The sequence below is a fragment of the Episyrphus balteatus genome, chromosome 2 (genome assembly GCF_945859705.1).
Source record: "Episyrphus balteatus chromosome 2, idEpiBalt1.1, whole genome shotgun sequence".
Classification (NCBI taxonomy): Eukaryota; Metazoa; Arthropoda; class Insecta; order Diptera; family Syrphidae; genus Episyrphus; species Episyrphus balteatus.
In genome coordinates, this window is record NC_079135.1 from 30263115 (window position 1) to 30282743 (window position 19629).

The 19629-nt window shown below is 32.2% G+C and overlaps 2 protein-coding genes across 3 annotated transcripts; one reads left to right on the top strand and one right to left on the bottom strand.

Annotated features, from left to right (window-relative positions):
• Nucleotides 1-6010: 6010 nt before the first annotated feature.
• LOC129909287 (zinc finger CCCH domain-containing protein 3) lies at nucleotides 6011-12723 on the top strand. Its single transcript, XM_055986361.1, has 4 exons — nucleotides 6011-6827; nucleotides 11203-11742; nucleotides 11795-11990; nucleotides 12075-12723. The coding sequence occupies exons 1-4, from the start codon at nucleotides 6163-6165 to the stop codon at nucleotides 12510-12512; spliced, it is 1839 nt and encodes a 612-aa protein (XP_055842336.1). The 5' UTR covers nucleotides 6011-6162; the 3' UTR covers nucleotides 12513-12723.
• A 1933-nt stretch (nucleotides 12724-14656) lies between these two features.
• Nucleotides 14657-19388, bottom strand: LOC129909288 (protein prune homolog 2). Of its 2 annotated transcripts, XM_055986363.1 has the most exons (4): nucleotides 19161-19388; nucleotides 17809-19059; nucleotides 17637-17747; nucleotides 14657-15767 (listed from the first exon to the last, which is right to left on the bottom strand). In XM_055986363.1, the coding sequence occupies exons 1-4, from the start codon at nucleotides 19163-19165 to the stop codon at nucleotides 15647-15649; spliced, it is 1488 nt and encodes a 495-aa protein (XP_055842338.1). In that variant the 5' UTR covers nucleotides 19166-19388; the 3' UTR covers nucleotides 14657-15646. The 2 variants fall into 2 exon arrangements, with proteins under 2 accessions (XP_055842338.1, XP_055842337.1); XM_055986362.1 differs by having other exon boundaries at nucleotides 17809-19388.
• Between the last annotated feature and the right edge of the window lie 241 nt (nucleotides 19389-19629).

Here is a 19629-nt window from a genome sequence, read left to right on the forward strand (position 1 = left end):
ATAAACCAATATTTGCATTCTGTTTTTGAGGAAGGGGCAGTCAAAGCATCCACAATTTATTTTTATTATTTTTTTTCATTATATTTCAAATCAGTTTCAAAAAAAAAATATATATTTTTGCTCACAGTATTTTTAATATAAATTGTTGAAAAAGTGTCTATTTTAGCTTTTTTTACTTTGAAAATTCCATTGATCACGCACACATGCAAATTTAGTTCAAAAGAATGCCACGCATAAGCTGGCGCTGATGAACTCTTTTTTTCTGTTCTTTTCTATTTATTGAAAAAAAACTTGCTCTTGCGCTCTCATTTTCTCGTTATATTTTGTTTTTGTTTTTTGTGTTTACATAATATGTACTTTTTTTTTTTTGTTTCCTATTTCCTCACTCAGGCAGGCAGAAATCATTCATGAAATTATGAAGATGCTGCAGAGAGTAGGTAGATAGTAGATATTTTTTGCAAGATCATTATCTTTTGTTTTCAAAAAGGGTTGTTTTGTTCTTGTTGACTCTTGGGTTTTTTCTAACAATTCATTTCGTGTTTATAATATCGCACCCGCGGTTGCGAGTTGACACTTTTGGGTTATTTTTTTTTGGTGTCAGCGAAATTCTTTGCATTGTGTAATATTCACATCGCTCGTGCGGGGATATAGGTAAAGGATTAGATATGTGGTATGCATTTGTTTGTGTGTAAAAATGTGTATTGACATTTGACATGTGCTTGTGCACAATGATTGATTTCTATATTTAGGTTGATTTCTGGGTTGTATTGTTTATTATACTACACTCGCGCGTGCGTGCGGGGTTATATCTTCTTCTTCCTTTTTCTCGGCGCTGTTATGATTTCGATGTCGAGGGGATCATAACTATCCCACGTAACTGCTTCACACTAGTGATCCGCCTGTGGGGTTCGCCGGGTTGACCTCAGAAATCGGCGGCAAGCCTCCCGGTTTTGTATTGTTCCATTTCTAAGGCCAACTGAATGCTGGTGGTTTTGCATTTGCTTGTACCAGGAGTTTTTAGGCCTACCTTTCTTTCTATTTCGTGCGGGGTTATATAATATAAATATATCGTTTTGTTTTTCATAGTCTTTGTTTATATGTTGCGGATTCGGTTTTTTTTTGTAGGTTTGTAGGTATAATAGTTATATTTTCGCGGGGGAATGTGTAAAGGGTTATATAAGTGTATTTGTGGTTAGAATGCACCTGATGGTATTTATAGAAATAGTTTTGAATAGGTGAAGATGCTCAGTATGTTTCCTTAGCAAAAACAAAGTTTTTAAAATTACACCTACTGAGGAAACAAGCAAAAAAGTAGCTAATGCCTATCTGAATTTATAAATAAAATATCAGTTTGAAAAAATAGATCATTTTTTTTTTTTCAAAGTGTTGAGCTTGAAAATTATTTTTGAAAACTTCCCTAAACTTTGATTACATAGTTGAAAAATTAACTTCAAGGTTTAAAAAAAAGTAACTTATAAGTTACACTGGTCAACAAGCTTTTTGCCACAAGAACCAAAATATACTTTTCTATATTATGTTTTTGATATGCTGAACTCGAATCTGAAGTCAGAAAATGTTTATTGGCCTCCGTTTTTGAAATATTACCGTTAGAAAATACCGAAAAACGTCATTTTGGCTGTTTTCGAGGTTATGTTTTTATGTGGGGTAGTTCCTTATGAAAAAATTTGTAACGGTTCCTATAAGAACTGGTTTTATTCTTTCAAAAAATGTTTAAATCTTTCCGATATCTTTTTTACTTCCCGAGATATTTAAAATTTAAGGAGTGGTCTTTGACTCAGAAATAGCACTGGCCAAACAAATTAAACTTTTTTTGCCATAAGAACCAAAATATACTTTTTTAAAGGTTTTTGAGTTGCTGAACTCGAATGCGCAATCAGAAAAATGCTATTGGCAACAAATTTGTTTATAATGAATTACCCCACATAAAAACAGAAGCTAGAAAAGAGCCAAAATGACGTTTTTCAGCATTTTATAACTGTTATATCTCAAAAACGGAGGCCAATCAAATTTTTTTTGACTTCAGATTCGAGTTCAGCATATCAAAAACCTATAGAAAAGTATATCTTGGTTCTTGTGGCAAAAAAAAAGTTCAATTTTGTTGAATAGTGTTATTAATGCTGCCTTATTTTTGTTTCCTAATAATGTAGGTATAGGTAAATAAAAAACAAAATCGATTCAACTGAGTTCATTGCATTGGTGACTCTAAAAAAATCTTTATTAAAAAGGTGTTGAAAGTAAATTGGATTGATATCGAGTCCATCCTCAAACAACATATAGATAAGAACCTAAACATTCTATATATTGTAAGTAAATACATTTCCATGTCAGCCGGCACGCGCGTGTGCGAGATAAAAAATTGCTCAACGAAGAACAACTGAAAAGTGAGCAAGAACCTGAAAACCAATCCTTCTGCGCATCTACTCATATTTTTATACAAACTACACAAAGGATACTGTCAAGTATATTATATCAATGCACCCATATAACACATCCTCTACCTGCTTCTCCGCTGAACAACTATAATTATTATTATAATGCAAAAAATTTCTCTGATACACAAAAAACTCAAATGCCATCCACAACAGCAACATGGAAACAAGTTTTCATTTCAAAAATAAATAGGTATACACTCCAGAAATCTTTCATGAAAATATTGAATTTCAAACCAGTTTTCGTCCACAAACACCATATCCATATAAAGATCTATGTAGTATACCTACATCCATTTGCATGTCACCCCGCACGCGTGAGTGCGATGGCGATCTCACAAAGAGACAATGAATGAAAACCATAACCAACATCCTGAGAGTAAAAAACCAGAGAATTCGATGGCGAGAGAGCGAAACACATTCACTAATACACACAAATGCTTTTACATGAGATTTGACTTTGCTGAAAAAGGGAACCCAGTCTTAATGGTCATGGTCTTAAAATGTAGCTAAGAATATACAGATAATTTTTGGTTTTTGTGAAAAAAAAATTTTTTGAATCCAAAATGGATGCCATGGCGATATGAAAATTTTTCTTTGCATCCAACATGGATGTAATGGCCTTCCCACTTCGGAGTTAAAATAAAAAAAAAAAACAAAAGCAAAATTTTTGACAGACAGCTGCCAAAATATATGTACAGTGTTGCCAAATGTTTGCATGGAATTCAAAAATCCCGATGTCGTTTTTTTGCACAAAATCTATATAGATAAACAAAAAAACACACCTAATATCTCGAGATATACGCAATGCACTTTTCAGATAAAAGTCTTCAATGGATCCTGATAAGATTGTTGAACAGATATGTATATAAAATTACCAAAGTTTTTTCGAAAAATTAGAAATAAAAATAAAAAAGTTTTTACATTTGATTTTTAAAAAATCGAAAAAAAAATTCAATATGGCTACCTTCAAACGCTTATAACACAAGAACGACGCAACTAATGTTAATGGTCATGGTCTTAAAATGTAGCTAAGAATATACAGATCATTTTAGGTTTTTTGTGAAAAAAAAATGTTTTGAATCCAACATGGATGCCATGGCCATCATGGGCGACACGCGACGGCGAGTTGCCATCTGTCAAAAAAAATTTACATCATTGTATTTTTATTTTGCAATAGGGTTAGGGTATAGCAAAAGTGCAAGACCATTGTAAAATTTCAATCCATATATTTTGTTGTTGTAGTGTTGTAAGATTTTACACTTTTGCACTTTTGCAATGATAGGTACTAGACCAGTTGCATCGGATCGTGAATACCCCTTATATAGATAAACAAAAAAACACAGCTAATGATGAAGAAAACTTTTTTTTTTTTGGTTCCAAAAACAATTTTTGTAGCTTTTTTTTTTTAAATCACATTGCGCTAGGAAGATAAAAAATTTTTGTTGTAAATTTTTACACTTTTTGCAAAAAGTGCTAGTAATAATTTTGCTTGCATAACGGCCATATTATTCAATTGTCAAATGTCAAAAATAAATCCAAATCCAAAATAGTTATCCCAATTTTAACTATGAAAATAGTTAAAAAAAAAATAGTTTAAAATGACTATTTTGTGTCTGTGTGATAGCGAATATCATGGATTTGGATTTATTTTTGACATTTCAATTTCAATACATCCAGATGTATTTTTTAAGCTAGTGAATAATATGGCCGTAAGGTAGAACTGTGCCAATCGTTCATTTTAAAAGATTCAATCGTTCATGTCGTTCAGAGTTCAATGATTCGTCCTTTTCAATTGTTCATTTTTTCAATAGGGGTATTCACGATTCTAAGTGTAAAGGCTTGGCCACACCGAAGGGTACATGCGGTAGCGGTACGGGTACTTGTATGAAAAAAATTCAAAACTGACACATCAACGTTCAGATGTGGAATTTTTTTCATACAATTACCCGTACCGCTACCGTATGTACCCTTCGGTGTGGCCAAGCCTTAACATTTCCTTAAAAAAAAAAACAACCAAATATACAGACTACAATTTTTTTACACTTTTAAGGCTTGGCCACACCGGAGGGTACGCGGTAGAGGTACAGGTAACGGTACGGGTATTTGTATGGAAAAAATTCCAAACTGACACATCAACGTTCGGGTGTGGAATTTTTTTAATACAAATATCGTTGCCGCTACCCTAACCGCTACCGTGTACCCTCCGGTGTGGCCAAGCCTTTACACTTTTGCTATACCCTACTAACAATTTTGCTTCTATAATGCTTTACACAAGCATTATACGTCGGGAACCCTATAACCCTATTGCAAAAATAAAATACAATGCAATGGTGCAAAATTTGTTTGTTGTAATTGTAGTAGTAGAAAAACAAGATTTAGCAATTTTACACCTCTTTGTTGCACCGGATTGTGAATACCCATTTTGGATGCTTTTCTTTTTGGTTTCAAATAAATTAATTATTTTATTTTATAAATTTATTTCAAAGTAGGACATGAGTCTTATGAAGTTTTGCGAGCATTTCAATCGATTTAAAGGTTTGAATTCAAAATAATTAAAAACTCAGTTCAATGATGCGTTCGTTTCAATCGTTAATTTTTTTAATCATTTTGGATGCTTTTCTTTTTGGTTTCAAATAAATGAATTTTTGTATGTCTATTTCAATCATTTTTGTTGATGTTTTCTGATTTCAGAAACATAACGTTCATTTTCGTTCGCAAACTTCTTACTTAAAAAAAATGAAACTTGTGAGTTGTGACCTCCTTCAGAGCAGACCCTGACAAACAATTTTGGTTCTATAAAGCTTTACAGATGCAATTGTTGCTTCTGTAAAGCATTATAGAAGCAAAATTGTAATTAGGGACCACAAACTCGAAAATTTTTGTGATACGAAAATCTCATAAAATCAAATTCAGCTCACCTTGTGAGGCTCTTGTAACTAGTGAGGTTAGCCAGAATAGGGCTGTTAGGGCCAATTGTTTAAACGTATAGTTCAGCCTTAGTTCAGAAAGTCAACCTCCCGATATCGGCGTATAAGCTGTGGTTCAACTGTGGGTTAAGCATGGATTTGGCTATTTTAACATATAAGGAGTTTTAACAAGTGCTAACCCTCAGATTATTATAACCAGTTTCACAATATATAAGTTGCTGAATTGCAAATTACGCACATCCGGCTTTTTTTGGTTTAAAAAACAATTTTTGTAGTTTTTTTCAAAAACAAATCGCGCTAGAAAGAAATAAAAAAAAATTTTACTTATGTAAAATTCCTACTTTTTCACTTTTTAGGTAATTGTAGTTATACCTTTAGCGAATGAAAGTCAAGGAAAATGAAAAAAGAAATGTGATCTAATAATTCGCGCGATCTGCGTACTACTGCCCGAAAAGTGCTAATGGAAAACGACAATTCAATTCATAACGATGCATCTACGAACAAGCCCCTTTAAAAATAGAACTTAAAATTTTCAATATCCGGTTTGTGTATTAGCTACATGAACTCCATTTTTTATTGAACTGTCAAAAACTGCAATAATTTATTTCCAAATTTATTGCAATTTAGGAATGTTTTTTTTCTGTTCTTTGTGGGTGTCTATTATTTTGTTCCCAAAAAATTTATTTTTTCTTATTTTTATATATTTAATTCAAATACACTGTACAAATATTATAATCATCTAGCTTGTGAATACAAAGTCGATTGAAAAAAGAAACGAAAAAATGTTTCCCATTGACAATACAACATCATCATCGTCAAGGACAATTTTTATCAATCCCAATTTCAACAAACTACCACCTACGCATATAAATCCAAAATTTCTACGTCCCCAATTGAATCCTTCCATACATGTGAATCCAAATTTCTTGGCCAAAAAAACTATACAACAAACAAATCAATTGGAAATTCAACCAATCATACCAATTCCTGCCGTATTACCACCACCACCACCAACATCATCCAAGCACCAGCTGTTGCGACATAATGCAACAGTTCTTCCCTCTGTACCCTTACTGCCTAATAAAATCATATCAAAATCAAGGACGAAAATTGTCCGAGTACCAATGAATGTAACACCAATAAATTCAACAACAACAACAACTAACACAACGGTGAAGAAGTCGATTCCATTATCCAGTCCTGGTTTGGTGAAAATTGGTCTGCGAAAACTAATCCGACCAACAACGACTGTGGCGACAGTCAGTGTTAAGCCAAAACCAGTAACCTTGCCCAGCGGAGCTCCTCAAGCGAAATACAAAATCGATCGCAGGATTTTGACAACCAGCATACCAATCCGCAAAAGGAAGACGTCATTCACTGGGCGATATGCTTTGAGAAGATCCTCAGACTCACTATCAAAGAAAGTCATATCAAGATTTATAAAAAGGTGAGGGTGTTTTGTCTTAGAAAAAAGAGGTCTTGATTTGATTCTTTATTTAGCTTCAGCTATTATTTAGTAACAAAACTAATAAAAAGAACTAATTAACTATTATTAGATTTTCAACCGAGACTAACATTTTTTTAAATAGTACCTATCACATTATTTACTACAGTACCTTGCCATATTAGCTGCGTTCCTTTGGAAATATTTATCTACTGCTTAGTACTTAAAGCTGCTTTGAACTACTTTTTCAGTATAGCAAAAGTATTTTAAAGTAGTTTTAAGTACTAAGCAGTAGATAAATATTTCCAAAGGAACGCAGCTATTATTAGCCCCAAGCGAATTTTTAAAATTTTTCTCGAAATATCTTAAATTTTTTTTTGTCTCATTTACTTACACTTATCATGTAGATACGGATTGACTGTAAAAAACGTTAGAAACATACTGTGAATCAGTGGCGTAGATAGGGGGGGATCAGGGGATATATCCCCCCCCATTGGGATCGATAATTGTGCAGTATAAACAGTCATGAATAAATAAGTTGAAGAAGCGCACTTTGAAAAAAACGCTATGGATTTCGAGTTCTTGATTAGCTTAAAGGTTATAAATATGGTTTACCAACTTTCGTTGCCATTAAGTCGGTGTTTCAAAGAGTGAATTTAGACTTGGTCCAAGCAATGGAGCTCGCTAAAGATTTAAGGGATCAACTAAAAATTAAACGGGCAGAAGACGACTCATTTTCGAAAGTTTTTTGTATATGGGAAAAATTAGCTGAAATCCTTGACATAGGCGTTAAACATAAGAGAATAGCAAAGCGACAAAAGAATCGTTCGAACCCTTCGGTTCAAAGTACAGTAAAGAATATTTTCGTGTTACTGTTTTCAATCTTTTTCTCGATTTCTATGTAATGGGCCTTGGAGAAAAATGTACAAACCATGAAAACACACTAGAAGGGTTTCCGGTTCTTTCTAAGGATTCTTCGTCTGAAATAGACAAAGCAGCTAAAAAATTTAATGAAACTGTTGAGTTTTACCAAAAACTAGACCACATAAAATAGAACAAAAACAATAAGATTTCCTTATAGTTTTTATCCAAGAAGGAAATATTATTTAAACAATCGGGATTTCCTAATTGTTTTACCGACTTCCAAAAAGGAGGAGTTATTCAATTCGTCTGTACTTTTATTTTTGTGTTTGTCACCTCATAACTTTGGACCGAGTGAACCAATTTTGATAATTCTTTTTGTAGGTATTGAAAAGCTGGTGCCTGTTCAGTACCATTAGAAAAACCATAAAACCCAATTTTGATCCATGGAAGTCGGTTTTGTTTTTTTAATAAAAAAAATACGATCATGTACGGGATCACCTATTCCAACTTACTATAGAAATATTGGTCACAATTTTTGTTCTAGTGCCAAGTTGGAAAAAATATGAAATTTTTACAAAAAATTTTGAAAGATTTTGTACATGAAAATAATAAGAAATCTCTATGGAAAAACCTTATTAATTGTTGATATTAATAAGGTTTCTTCATAAAACAGTTCAATAAGGAAATCTGTTGGTATTTAGGTGGTCCTGGTCATATTTTTCTCTGTGTGAAGAATTAAAAACTCAGAAAAGATATTTGATCAGAAGGAAAAATAATTCCTCTATGAACTCATTGAAAGCGCTCGAAAGCTGCACCGAAAAAAGTTGTCCTGGTATTTATATTTTATTAAAGATATTAGCTACACTGCTGGTTTCTACGTCAACTACCGAAAGAACTTTCTCCAATTTAAAGAGAATAAAAACAATATATAACACAGTCGACAGCACTGGATTAAGATGAAGAAGAAAGAGAGAAAGAAATAAGATTGAATAGGAAGGGGGTATACAAAAAGGGCATTCGTTGTTGATAAGTCGAGAGCGAAGGTGGTAAAGATTTTGGAAAAAGATAGTTATAAATAAAGCTTTGAGAATTTGTCTAAATATTGTTGGCATTTGATTTTATTTAATCCATTTTGTTAAAAATACAAAGAAGCATTATTAAAACTTGAAAAAAAATTTGCGAACTAGATCTATCCCCCCCTTAGCAAAAAGCTATCTACGCCACTGCTGTGAATAGTTCTGCTCGTCTGGTCTTCTACGAAAGAAAAAACTGTCCCAAATGTAAGAACATTACGTAATAACCAAACGATCAGAGCTTCTGTATTGATGCAAGAAAAGGCTTTTGGCATAAAGTTAAAAATGTCACGTTATTCCTCGATAAAAAAAATTTAAGTATTGGACCCGTCTGGAAATTTTCCGATCATGAATTCCATAGAAAACTTTTTTTGAAGCTTATTCCCTTTTTTACGTTATTTTTTTAACAACATTTATGAATCCTTAATATTTTTTTCAGTCAATCCGTGTCTACATGATAAGTGTAAGTGAATGAGACAAAAAAAAATTTAAGATATTTCGACAAAAACTTTAAAAATTCAGCAACATGAAGCAAAAATTGTATTTTCTTCGCTTGGGGCTAATAATATGGCAAGGTAGTGTAATTTTAATTTATTTGGTAAATTACACTGGTCTTCAAAGAAATCCTCCTTTTAATAAAACTATACTTTACTTAAGAATTTTGGAATGCTGATTCCGAAGCCGAAGTCAGAATTGCTCTAGAACGTCAGGTTTTTTAGATATTTTCGTTAGAAAACTGCAAAAATCGCTGTTTTTAAAGCGATATTTTGACGTAAGTTAATCTTTTTGAACTGATTTTCTTACGGTTAAATGATGTTTTTTTCATTCAAATTCAGTTTCAATTATCTCAATATCTCTTTTCTTCTCAGAGATATCTTAAATTTAAGTAAGTTAAGGAGGTTTGGCATATTGTACCAAATAAACTGATATAAAAAAATTCATGTTTATTTGTCCCAAGAAAAAAAGTATTATGTATTTTCTAATGGCTTTTGGTATGCTAATTTCGAATCTGAATTCAAAAATTTTCTAACAGCTCTCGTTTTCGAGACATACTAGTTTTTTGAGATTTTCTAAAAAAAACTTGCGGTTTTGATTTTCAAACAGGTGAATCTCAAAATCCTGACGAAGCTGTAGCTTCGTTTACAGACAGACAGATGGACTTCCGGGAACCACTTATTTGGCATTCTCTATCATCGTAATGACATGTCTGATTGTTATCTCAACTTTTTTTTTTTACGAATGCATAACTTGATTATAGTACCTACATATATCGCAAGTAAAAATGGTACTTGCTAGAATTTTTCTATAAAATTTAGATTCATGAAAGTCAAATATAAATATAAGTACATTCATCATTTTTCTCTTATTTAATTGTGAGCTATTGTAAAGTGTTAAGCATTGATTGCATTGATTGTACTGGCGTCATTCCTCTACTTTGTAACTTTTGTAATCAGTAAGTCGTTTGATTACTACCTAAAACAAAAAAGTATTATTGAACAATATTCAAAATGAGGTTTGATCATAATTCATAAATCATAACATTATTTATAGATTATTTTTATTGCACAACTTGGTGATAATCTACATATTTTTTATTTTCTGGAAAAAAACCTATCTTCTTTGAAATTTAGTAACATCTGTATACACATACCTAATTAATGTGTTCCTGAAAACTAAATTCTCTATCTTAAATTACTCCTAAATATTTGATTTCATTAACTTTTTCAATATTATTTTCATTATATTATTTTCCGATGAATCTTCATTAAATATTTTTGCTTTTCTTTTGTTAACTTTAAGTTTTATTTATTCATCCTGAAAAAGAACTACATTCTTTAGTTCAACCTTAAGTTGATTGATTCATTCCCCTACTGTGTTTCCCGAAACATTATATAAAAGTATAATCCGCAAACATTCTAGACTTCGTATGATGTAGAACGTATATGATGAAAAAACGCGTTCCCGAATCTTTACCTTGATGCACTCCCAGTCAGAACTCTATACTTTCGGTACTTTTTTTTGCCACTTTTGTATTTTGAGTTCTTTTCCATATGATATCCTAAACCATTTGAGTTCTACTCATTCAATACCATTTCTCCTCAGTTTCTGAATTAGTACAATCTCTATCGATGGTCTCGATCTCGAATGCCCTTTGAAGGTCGAACAAAAAAACCCAACTACAACCTTTTTTTTAATGTACTTCGTTTTTCCACTGTGTCAAAACCAGATTCAAGAGCGATTCGTAGCAGTACTTTTTTGGCAAATCCCTGACTGTCTTGGAGATACTATCATCTCTTACTACTAATTGTTAAGCTTTTTTTTTAGAGTAATTTATGCTTGAGAGTAAATGAGTTTCAGTGGCACACATAAAATCAAATTCATTTTTTAACACTATCACTTCCAATATGTTTGAATTTATTCTTATTTTACCAATAATTTAGGAACACTGACGTCTTGAAGTTCTCCAAGATGCCCTTCAAGGCAACATCAATTGTTTCCAAGAACCGACAAATTCTCAACATCAACGGAGTGCTCTACAAATCCACCAGAAACAAACTCGAACGAAAAGATGCTCCGAAAGTAGTTCGACCTGTTAATGCGCCAACTCCAAAGAAACCCACACGAGAGAGAGCTATTTTCGTTCGAGGGACGAAATACCTTTTGGACAAAAGTGGTTTTAATTTGACCAGAGTGGCTACCACAAAGCCATCTACCACCCCAATGAAGTCTCTCAGGCGTATCGATATCGGTGGATTGACCTATATAGCGAATTCCAAGAATGTGCTTGTCCGCACTGATACGCATTTGACTAGAAACCATGTGTCCAATGCCAAGCAAAAGAGTATACATCTGCTGTCTAGGAGATTCGTCAAGACAAATATCCCATGTCCAATATTCCAACGAGTTGGTAAATGTGCGTCCTTCGACAGGGGAAAATGCATGAAGGTTCACGACAAATTACATATTGCCATCTGTCCCAGGTGAGTCGCTCCCAATGAGCTCACATACAATACATCTATTTTCTTTGCGTAGATTCCTCCGTGGAGAATGTCTCAACTCGTCCTGTTTACTCTCGCACAACATATCGCTGTCCAAAATGCCTGTGTGTAAATTCTTTCTGCAAGGATGCTGCGTTCGAGAAGACTGTCCATATCTGCACAAAAAACTTAGTGCCAAAGCAGAAATTTGTGTTGATTTTCTCAAAGGATTCTGCAAACTTGCGCAAAAGGTAAATAGACTCAATTTAAGGTTTTTGCTTGTTTACTTTAATTGGTTTTACCTACTTTACTTTGTTTCTCTTTCGCTTGATAAGTGCAATAAGCGACATGAATTTGTTTGTCCTGATATGGAGGCCAAAGGTAAATGCGAGAAGGTTAAGTGTTCGTATTGTAGGAAGCAACAAATGTCGCTGAATAATAAAAAAGAAGTTCATCAAAAGAAAACTATCACAAGTAGTGGGAAAAGTAAAAGTTCATCTGTGGAAGAACCTACTTCGAGTAAGTCTTTTATAGAGATTTCCGATGAGCCATCTTTAGGTGCCAGATACTTTGCCGCAGCGAAGGATACAATAGAATTAGGTGAGATACGTAAAGTTTCAGAAATAAATGAAAGTGTTGGAAGTGATGATGATGGAAGCGATAGTGATGATAATGAAATTAATGAAGAGGTGATAACTGCCAGCAGCAGCAGTGTTCCCAAAAGGGCACGTCCACAGTTGGGAGAGTTGCCTGCTTTTATACCATTTTCATAGTTTCAGTTAATTAATCAAAAAAAGAAAAACTTAGTTCAATAAAAAATAAATACAAAAAAAATAATATAAATATTTAAAAATAATAAAAAAAAAAACTTGACGATGAGTTGTTCGATGAAATACTCGCAAAACTCGAAAGCTCTGTGATTGAAGCTTTGAAGTACAATATATTATTTTATTCGTGAAATATACTCTATAGATAAATTAAAAAAAAGTTTAATAAAAAAAATTGTGTTTGTTTTTTTTTTTCTATCGGTTCATCAAATTATAAGGAATGGAACAAATTCTCTTGGAAAAAAAAAGCCAATTGGGGTTACGAAAAAGTTGGTTTTATTGCTCTGTGTAAAAAGCCTCAGCCTTGAGCTTTTCCTGGGGACTTCTGGATTTTGGCTATACATATACCTACCTACTTAACGAAAATTTGATTCACGATTTTGCCGGTAAAAATACATAAGTTGCGTTCCTTTGGGAGGATTTATCTACTGCTAAGTATGAATAAAGTTGCTTTCAACTTCTATAAAGTAGTTCAAAGCATATTTAAGTACTAAGCAGTAGATAAATGTTCCCAAAGGAACGCAGCTATAATCAGCCCTATTCTGAATGAAAAATCTCGAATGTCTCAGGATATCGTTTCTTTTCCGTTTTAGTTTTGTTCCCTTTTCGTTAATAATCATGAAAAAGCGAAGAGAGAGCTTTTTGACTGGGGGCCTTTTTTTCTGACACATTTCCTTGGGAGTTTTCCGAATATGGAATACTGTTGTTTTTTTTTAACCAAAAGCCTTAAACTTTGAGTAGCTTAAAAGAGACTCCAAACATAACATCACATATTTTCTATCAGCCGATAGTTGAGTTGGCTGCTAATTTGCGCATAGTGGCAGTGAGCCTACGAAATAGATGGAACGGCGGACAAGAACATATCTTGCTCGGTAGCAAAAACTTTAGTTTGAAGGTAATAGTGTTGCAGAACAGACATATTAATCGGCCGATTTTCAATCGCTGCAGTGTGCACTTTTTAATACATTTTCACAACGATTGAGACCGATATCTAATACAAATAAAATAAAAAAAATTTTGAAAATCAATTTCTCAAAAACAGGTAAGCAGCGTTATTGTTTCACGTGAAAATGGTTCCTCCCGCAAAATTTGAATTCCATTTTTCACCTTATTGTTATTATGAGTTCCGGTCGAAAAGTTGTTCGCTTTTGAAAAAATCTCTTTTCCTATTGAAATGCAAGTTAATCGACAGATCTTTTTCACTTTCGTTTTTGTGCGAAAAAGAAATATGTTTAGCGGAAAGAGTTTAATTTCATTCAGGTGAAACTCGCAATACCTTCCAAAATTCCGGGTGAACAATTTTTGAACGTAATGGTGGATTTACATACGTCTGCGTTTCCAAATCTGCATTGAAAGGAGACACAAAATTCAAGAACCACAGATGTTGGATATAGAGAGTAGATAAAAATGCAGAGATCTTCGTAAATGAAGATTATGGCGAAGACGAACATGTTCGTCTGCATCATATCTCTGCTTTATACGTACGGATTTCAGGTGTATATCTATTCCCCTTTACTTTTCTGCATGCAGATCTATGTAATTGCGTATGGACAATCCAGGCGGTTCTTAAGCAACGGAGTTGTTGTTCTTCGTTTTCTATAAGTTTTCTTTTTTTTCGCCCAGTCTTGTAAAAAAAACTCACTATGATTAGCAACTTAATTCTCAAAATAAAATTTATAGAAAAAGAAAACACCTTATTTACCATTATTTCAGGACAAATTTTTGAAATATATTTGTTTTTTTACAATAACTTTAGCTAATACATTGTACACATCTTCTTTATTGCTACACACAGATCAAACGAATTTGGTGGTCATTTTGCTTTTCTTTAAATATATATATGTATATATAATTATGGTAATATGTATTTTATATTGTATAATATATATTTATTTGTATAATTTTATTTAGCGCTTCATTTAACATTTATTCAATAAGCACTAGCAAATAAAAATAAACTTGTTGTCTTCCCTTAATATAAAATAATACAAAGTTTTTTTTCATTTCTTTTCGTTTTGATTTTATATAAAAAAAAAAAAAAACAAAAGAGAACAGAAACAGAATTAGCTAAAATATTTATATTTAATATTCCTTTTTATATAATTAAAAGCAAAATACTTTGAGAGGTATACAGTTGAAATTGGATTTGAAATGATAGTGAAAATGACTTTTTTTTGTTTGTTGAGAGAATACATAATAATGAAAACTTAATTTACATACACAACATATAAGTAAGTATATTATTTCGAGCCAAACACTTGTGTTCATTATACTGGCTGTTCCATTCATCTAAGACATGATAAGATATTATTTTAAATTAAATAAATTTAACTACAATTATTATGATTCTTGTTCAAATACTTTGTGTTACATACATTTATGTATCTTTTTTTATTCATTGTGTTGATATAAAATCTACATAATATTCGATGTAATATTGAATTCTAAATGTGTGAATACGTATACTCTAAAATATTTAATGCAAACTGCACACAGAAATAAGTTCTAATCCAAATTCATCATTCATTCTTTGAAATGATTAAAATAATGAATGTCGTCTAAAATACATAGAAATTGGCTAGAAAGCTCTAAAATACTTTTATAAGGAATGTTTCAGTTCACAATTCCAGTACTTAAACTGATATCAAATATATAAAATAAAGAATAATAAAAATACTTCAGTTTAATATCACAAAATTATTTTGAGAACGAAAAAATAAAAAAAAAGGACAATCTTCAAAGAGATGAGAATTCGTTAGGTTATAAAATAAAATTGTTATAAAATTATTAAAATAATACAAATTGATGTGTTTTTTTTTAAAAGCTACCGTCAGTGCCGAAATGAGATCTTAAGAATTTCGTTAGGAAACATTTTTATGTTTTGTATAAATAAAAAAAAAAAATAAAATAATTCGTAAAAAGAAAGGCTAAGTTTGTGAACGTATTTTTTTGTATGCAACTATTGGCATTGGGTAGTCATGGCTGCTCGTTGCTGGTTAAAATGTAGGTACTCCTGGTCCTTATGTTTTTTTTTTACGTCAATTTGTTGTTCTGGTTGAGTTGTATTGTATTTGAGGATCTTATACTCGTTTTGCATCGTATTGTTTTACTTTTTCCGGTATAGCTGCTTTCTCCACAGCCACCAATGAGGTCAACTCATTCAGAGTTTGCACATAGACAAGCTTGCGCCAGAACTTTGAACTGAAAAGACAAATATTTGGATTAGTTGATTATTAAGTAGTATACTACTACATAATCGATATAAAAACTTGTCCTTGTCATTTAGAGTTATAAGAGTTAAATGATGCCGTTCACAGAAGAAAAACTTATCATTTTATGGTAATTTTAGCAGGATAATAATGTTCCCACGATTTTTTTTTTAATTGAAATGAAAACAAATTTTACTTATACAAAAAAACAGCTAATTGTTTCAGCTTTTGTACTTTTCCCCTCATCATCAAAGAAAAAATATAAACAAGCGTAGATACATACAAAATTCCAGTTTGATTAGACAAATTATCTTAAAGAGCAAAAATAAATTTTGTTTTTAACCTTTTGAGCAAAAAAACAATTTTTTTTTACTTTACCGGATGCTGGTTTTACCAAGTATCATTATATGGGTCTTCTATCGAAATTGTGAAGGTTTTTTTTTTTTGTTTATTATTACTTTCTTCATAAGAATAATTTAATAAAGCACTATGTTTATTACGAATTTTTCGAAGAAAATTAGCCTCAAATCCAAAAAAAATTAAAAATTTATATTTGAGCAATCAAAAAAGATATAAACATTTTTTAATTTATTTATTTATTTTAAACGCAGTTATAAAAAATAATATTTCTCCAAAAAAAAAAAAAAAAAAATAACGACCCGACCTTTACTATTAACAGATTAATTTTCGTTAACATGAAAAGGTATATGGTATACCAAAGTATGCGTTTTCTTAAATCATGGCTAAGTAAACTTTGCAGATAGAGCATTAGCGTAGGAAATTTTTTTCTTAGAATATATCCAAAATTAGTTAGGAATGAATTCACAAACGATAACTGCTTTTGCATCACAACTTTTTGTATGCAAAGAAAACACTACCTACTAAGCATCACGTTGGCACCAGAAATATTTTTGATACGTTAATGAACTCAGCCATGCTGTATAAAAGGATTAAATTATTTTTAAACAAATCATAAAAACTGCAAAAATTTTTTGAAATTTTCAAAATGTTCGGAGTTTATTGCTCCTTTTTTTCTCGTCGAGTTAAACGCCTGAATTGATTTTAAGACGTCCCTTACTTTGGCGGACACTTTGTGGTGGAATCGAAAAGAATTAATCTCATTAATTGTAGCTAATTAAATGCTAATTTGTTGCGCAAACCAAAAATTTGTAGCTCGCATGGTTTTTGAGTTATTGAATTTTCCGCCAAAAAAGGTCTGAAGTGAGCGGACAAAATTTGAAATGATTAAAAACAATAGATTTGACTGACCTTCAAATTTTTTAAATGCTTTTCACTTCTGCAAACTTGGTTTTTATAGCCTCAACAATTTTTTTGCTATTCAAAACTCCGCTAAAATAGGACTGAAGCTAGCGGACGAAAATTGGAATTTTTTAATTTTTTTTATGTTAAAAATTGTAGCTACTTAAATGCTAATTTGTTGCATTTCAACTTAAAGTTTCAGAACTTCACTTCTTAAAAAAATAATTTTTTTAAGTTTTTTCTCTTGCCATTAATTTATTGTAAAAAATGCAAAAGATCAGAAGTTCAGGCAAATGAACATTTACATATATCAGAAAGGGTTATATAAGTCTTTATTTTATGAATCCTCTTAAAAAAAATATACGATTTCCGTTATAAAGGGATTAATGATACTATCTGGCAATATATATTTTGCAACATGATTTTTCAGGGAGCTATAAAATGTTTTTTTTTTTTTTTTAATAACTCAGAAAAAGTCAAGCTGAACTGTGTAAATTTAAGGTGCATGGATCATACAATTTTTAGACTACAACTAAATCACGTATTTTTTTGGTAATATAAGATTTTTTCAAGGCTTAGATTTCTTGTAATAAATACTCACCTTACAAAAGGCCGTGACATCCACACAATTGATTTCAACCAAAATGTTGGATGCACCAAATATAAGTTCTTTAAACTTTTCCTCAATCTTCGATCCAAAAGTTGATAGCATCTAAAAAAAAATACAGAATTCTCAAAATACTTCAAAATCATTTAAAATTTAATCAACATACTTTTTGAGCCATGGAAATGGTGGAACATTGCGACGACTCGATCCACCATGCAAATATATCAACACATAATCTTCTGTTACCAACTGTTCCAAAGTCTTAACAACATACAAGAACAAATTATCCATCACATAATGATAATCAGCACGAGATCTATCTGGCAAGTGGCAAGCACAAAACATAACTATCGCATTATGACCACCAGCCTTGAGATACCCTCCATGAGAAAGCACTCGCTTGTATGGCTCTATTACCTTCATATCTATTTCTCGAGTACGTCCATCAGGGAGTGTAATTTTTTGCCAATTCCTAGAATCACGACGTTCATCTGCCGCCGAATAGAAAGGAATCTGATCTGTGGGATGGAGATTTGTTGGAGTGTCTAATTCTGGAAAGTCGTCATCATGATCATCATTTAAACCATCTATTAACGAACTCGAGGGACTAAGGGAAGCCAAATTATGTTCGAGATCATCATCATCATCGAAACTATGATTGGATATTGAATCCAAGGACGACATATCATCCGAAAGTCTGTGCTCGGGTGTGGCAATGGTATTATTGGTGACTTGTTTGCGAGTTGTTATAGATTTCTGCAGTGAACGATTCGGATTCTTGGCTATCAAAGCAACCGATTGGTAATTGGCTTCAACAGCAGCTTGGAACTGCGAAACCTCAGCCTCCGATTCGCTACTTATCACATCCGGACTATGTGGGCGAATAGGAGACACACGCAGCCTGTTTTTGGGACTAAGTTTGCCAAAAGAATGATTTGTATTAAGCGAGTTCTTCGCTTCAACTAAAGAAACGTTTGTTGTTAATCGCTTAGTTGGCGGCGTTGTTATATTTTGTTCGCTTTCTGGCACAACATCTGGGAAATTGAAGATTTTCTTTCGATTCTGATAGTGGCTATTCTCAGAGTCGGAATCAGTTGCAGTTGGTGACATTAGCGGATGGCTATTGGCCAGAACTAATTCACTACGTAAACCATTTGTGGTTTTCTCTTGATGAGTATTATAAGATTTTTGTCCAAGACGCAAGACATTATTTGGAACAACAGTGTCATTGTCTAGAAATCCATTGTCTGCCCCAACCAATCCGACAATTGTCATTTCATTCAAAGTTTGTGTGATTAAATTGTCAGAGGTGATGTTGTCGTTTATTGGGGAAACTCCTGTGGACTCTTCTTGAGATGTTGTGGCATCTGATATGTCCATTTTATTGTCCGAAATTGGACTATCTTCAAAGTTTTGGCTACATGACGCGAACATAGTTTTCGATCGATTTTGTTGTGTTTTTTAATAAAATGGGTTTTTTTGTGTTATGGACAAAAGCGACTATAATGGGCGACTCACCTCATTTGTTATAATCCTCCTTTTGTATGTTTATTGTGATTTATTGTATTGTTGTTGATTAGTTGAGGGCATCAGTTTTTTGTGATAACAAAAAAATATTTTGGTTTTTTTTTTTAGATGGAAGCTTTTTTCTTTCTTGGTTGCACAGAATTTTAGAAGAAAGACACAGAAATCCTTTCCCTTTTTTTATTTTTCTTCGATATTTTTTTTTTTCAGTTGACAAATGTCATCGATGTGGTTTTGTATCTTTTTGTATGGATGAGGTAAAGGCAAAAGTCAGGGATGTTCAAATTAACGTTACGTTCCGATACTTTTTGGCAGAGATGGCAGAGTAGATTACGTCAGGTAATCTACTCGGTTAACTACGCGTAGTTAATCGAATAAACTACTCGCTTGATTTGTTTCATGTACTACCTACATTTGCTACGTGCAATAACTACATAAAAAACGTTATATTTCAAAAATATTA

Excerpts from the sequence above, each read along its gene's own strand:
- LOC129909288 (XM_055986362.1), bottom strand. The coding sequence starts at position 19,076 with ATGTTCGCGTCATGTAGCCAAAACTTTGAAGATAGTCCAATTTCGGAC. Across the intron at positions 17,748-17,808 it reads CCATTTCCATGGCTCAAAAA|ATGCTATCAACTTTTGGATC; the intron begins GTATGTTGATTA and ends ATTTTTTTTTAG. Across the intron at positions 15,768-17,636 it reads ATGTCACGGCCTTTTGTAAG|TTCAAAGTTCTGGCGCAAGC; the intron begins GTGAGTATTTAT and ends TTGTCTTTTCAG.
- LOC129909287 (XM_055986361.1), top strand. The coding sequence starts at position 6,163 with ATGTTTCCCATTGACAATACAACATCATCATCGTCAAGGACAATTTTT. Across the intron at positions 6,828-11,202 it reads ATATCAAGATTTATAAAAAG|GAACACTGACGTCTTGAAGT; the intron begins GTGAGGGTGTTT and ends CCAATAATTTAG. Across the intron at positions 11,743-11,794 it reads CATATTGCCATCTGTCCCAG|ATTCCTCCGTGGAGAATGTC; the intron begins GTGAGTCGCTCC and ends TTCTTTGCGTAG.